The 2,001-nt window shown below is 42.2% G+C and overlaps 1 protein-coding gene across 1 annotated transcript; it reads left to right on the top strand.

Moving 5' to 3' along the window:
• On the top strand, nt 1-2,000 carry LOC119343000. The gene is made up of 3 exons (XM_037614234.1): nt 1-382; nt 1,578-1,746; nt 1,890-2,000. The coding sequence occupies exons 1-3, from the start codon at nt 303-305 to the stop codon at nt 1,950-1,952; spliced, it is 312 nt and encodes a 103-aa protein (XP_037470131.1). The 5' UTR covers nt 1-302; the 3' UTR covers nt 1,953-2,000.
• Nucleotide 2,001: the final 1 nt, after the last annotated feature.

Here is a 2,001-nt window from a genome sequence, read left to right on the forward strand (position 1 = left end):
TCTATCTTCCCCTCCCGCATCATAGAGCAGCCAGGCAAAAACCCTAGCGCTCCTATCCACCGCGACTACGAACTACGTAGTCGAGGTCCTGCTGTCTTGGGCACCGAGGCCCTTGACATAAACCATCTACTGGGGTGATCTTCTGCTGCAATATGTTACGAGTCCCTCACCAGTTCTGTTATATCATCTGATTAAATTGTTACTCAGATATTAAAGAAACTGGCTAACGTGTTTGCTCACCCCATTCACAAACATGGAGGCAAGTGCCTGTCGTGCCCAAGTTTAGGCAAGAGTGGCTGCACATGTGGGGTCTGTTGAAGTATATGTGGAACCTACAGTTACTCCCTCCGTCCAGGTGTGTAAGTCATCTTACGAAAATCAGGTATTCCCAAAAGTCTTAGGCACAACACATTAAATTCCATCCTTGTTTTTATCCCAGCCTTGTACTGCTGCCCACGAGAAATATGCATGATAGGAAGAGGAGGTGCCCGCAGAAGAATGACCCGTGCATGCATCGCAGCTGGGCGTTGATTAGGCAAGAAGTTGATGACAGTCTTGCATGCGTTCACGTAGGTGGCCTGAGAGAGCTCAAACAGCATCCTAATAAGTAGCAAATCAATGCTGATTTTGCTTCCGCTTAAAACAGCGCTGTGATTGGAAGTTTTTCTAGTTGTGGTGCTGCTCCTCGTCCAATCTTAAGCCACCTAGGTCGCGCTGCTCCTTCTAATGTGACTTATTCACCTAGACGGAGGGAGTACTATCTTTCCATAAATTGCAATCAAGATCTACTCCCTGGTTGGCTGTATTTGATGTGATTGAGAGCTTCATGAAGTGTTTGAACACGAAGATCACCATACAAGAATGAATTGAAGAAAGTTTGTGATTTAAATCCCGTGTTATTTGTTCAGGCTACATAGAACGATGTTTGAGTGCTTTTGATCTATTCTCAGTTATTTGGTTGGTGTCGGTGGGCAGGTACACCATGTATTTTCGAATATTGAAATGCTTGCCTGATGTACATCAATTACTTCAACTCAGCCACCTCTAATTAATAATCATGTGATTGCCATATGATTGCTGTTATTTTAAGCGCAAATGCATACTAATCTGACTTTGGCTATTAATATGTACTCCCTCTGTAAAGAAATATAAGAGCGTTTAGATCACATATCAGGATGTTGGACAGTTATTTGTGATCTTTGCATCAACTAGAAAGACATATAGTTAGTTTTGGTCGTGTGGTCAAGCATATATCATTTTGTTCACTTCACATCCCAACTTTCGCTATGTGCTCAATAGAATATTTGCTAGTTTCGTGCTCATTTCAGCATAACTTTATTGTAGATGTCATTCCTTTTCTCTTCTTGAATCTGTCTGTCTTTTTTCAAGAACATCCACCTGACCACCTGAGTGCATAGCTTTCTTTAGAAAAGTTGAATTTTTTGGTCTTCATGTTATTGTAAGTCCATACATGCAATTCTTTCTTTCTTTCTTTGATATGAATAATTTCCAAATCAGCCTCAGCTTGTATTCTCGCTTCCACCTTGATACTTACATTTCGATCTCTGTTGATTTAGGGCTCAAATTTCAGTATGGGCCCACCAAGTACTAGTTGAGATTTCAGAAGGAAGGCTTCATGCAGGTTTGTGGCGTTCAGTTGAGCTCAGCAACATCTCGCTGCGCGAGAATCATGGTCGCCATTTGGTGGATCTTATGAGTATGCTGGACATAGCTGTTGCATCTCTGGTGAGCCCGATGTCCCACCATGCTTTGCGTTTTCTCTTTTTTATTTCTCTATGATTAGCCCTTGATTCCTCAAGGATTTGTGGGTGTAATACCCTGCTCCAGTTTCAGGCCAGTTGCGCTGAATCTTAAGTTTCTTATTGTAGGGAGTCAAAGACCGTTATGTAGAGTACAATGCTGTCAGGTGCCACCTTCTACTAGAAATGTAGCTCATCTTCAGAAGTAGGTACTCCAGAATGCACTGGATGCTAAATATAG

This window comes from Triticum dicoccoides, unplaced genomic scaffold, assembly GCF_002162155.2.
Source record: "Triticum dicoccoides isolate Atlit2015 ecotype Zavitan unplaced genomic scaffold, WEW_v2.0 scaffold112200, whole genome shotgun sequence".
Lineage (NCBI taxonomy): Eukaryota > Viridiplantae > Streptophyta > Magnoliopsida > Poales > Poaceae > Triticum > Triticum dicoccoides.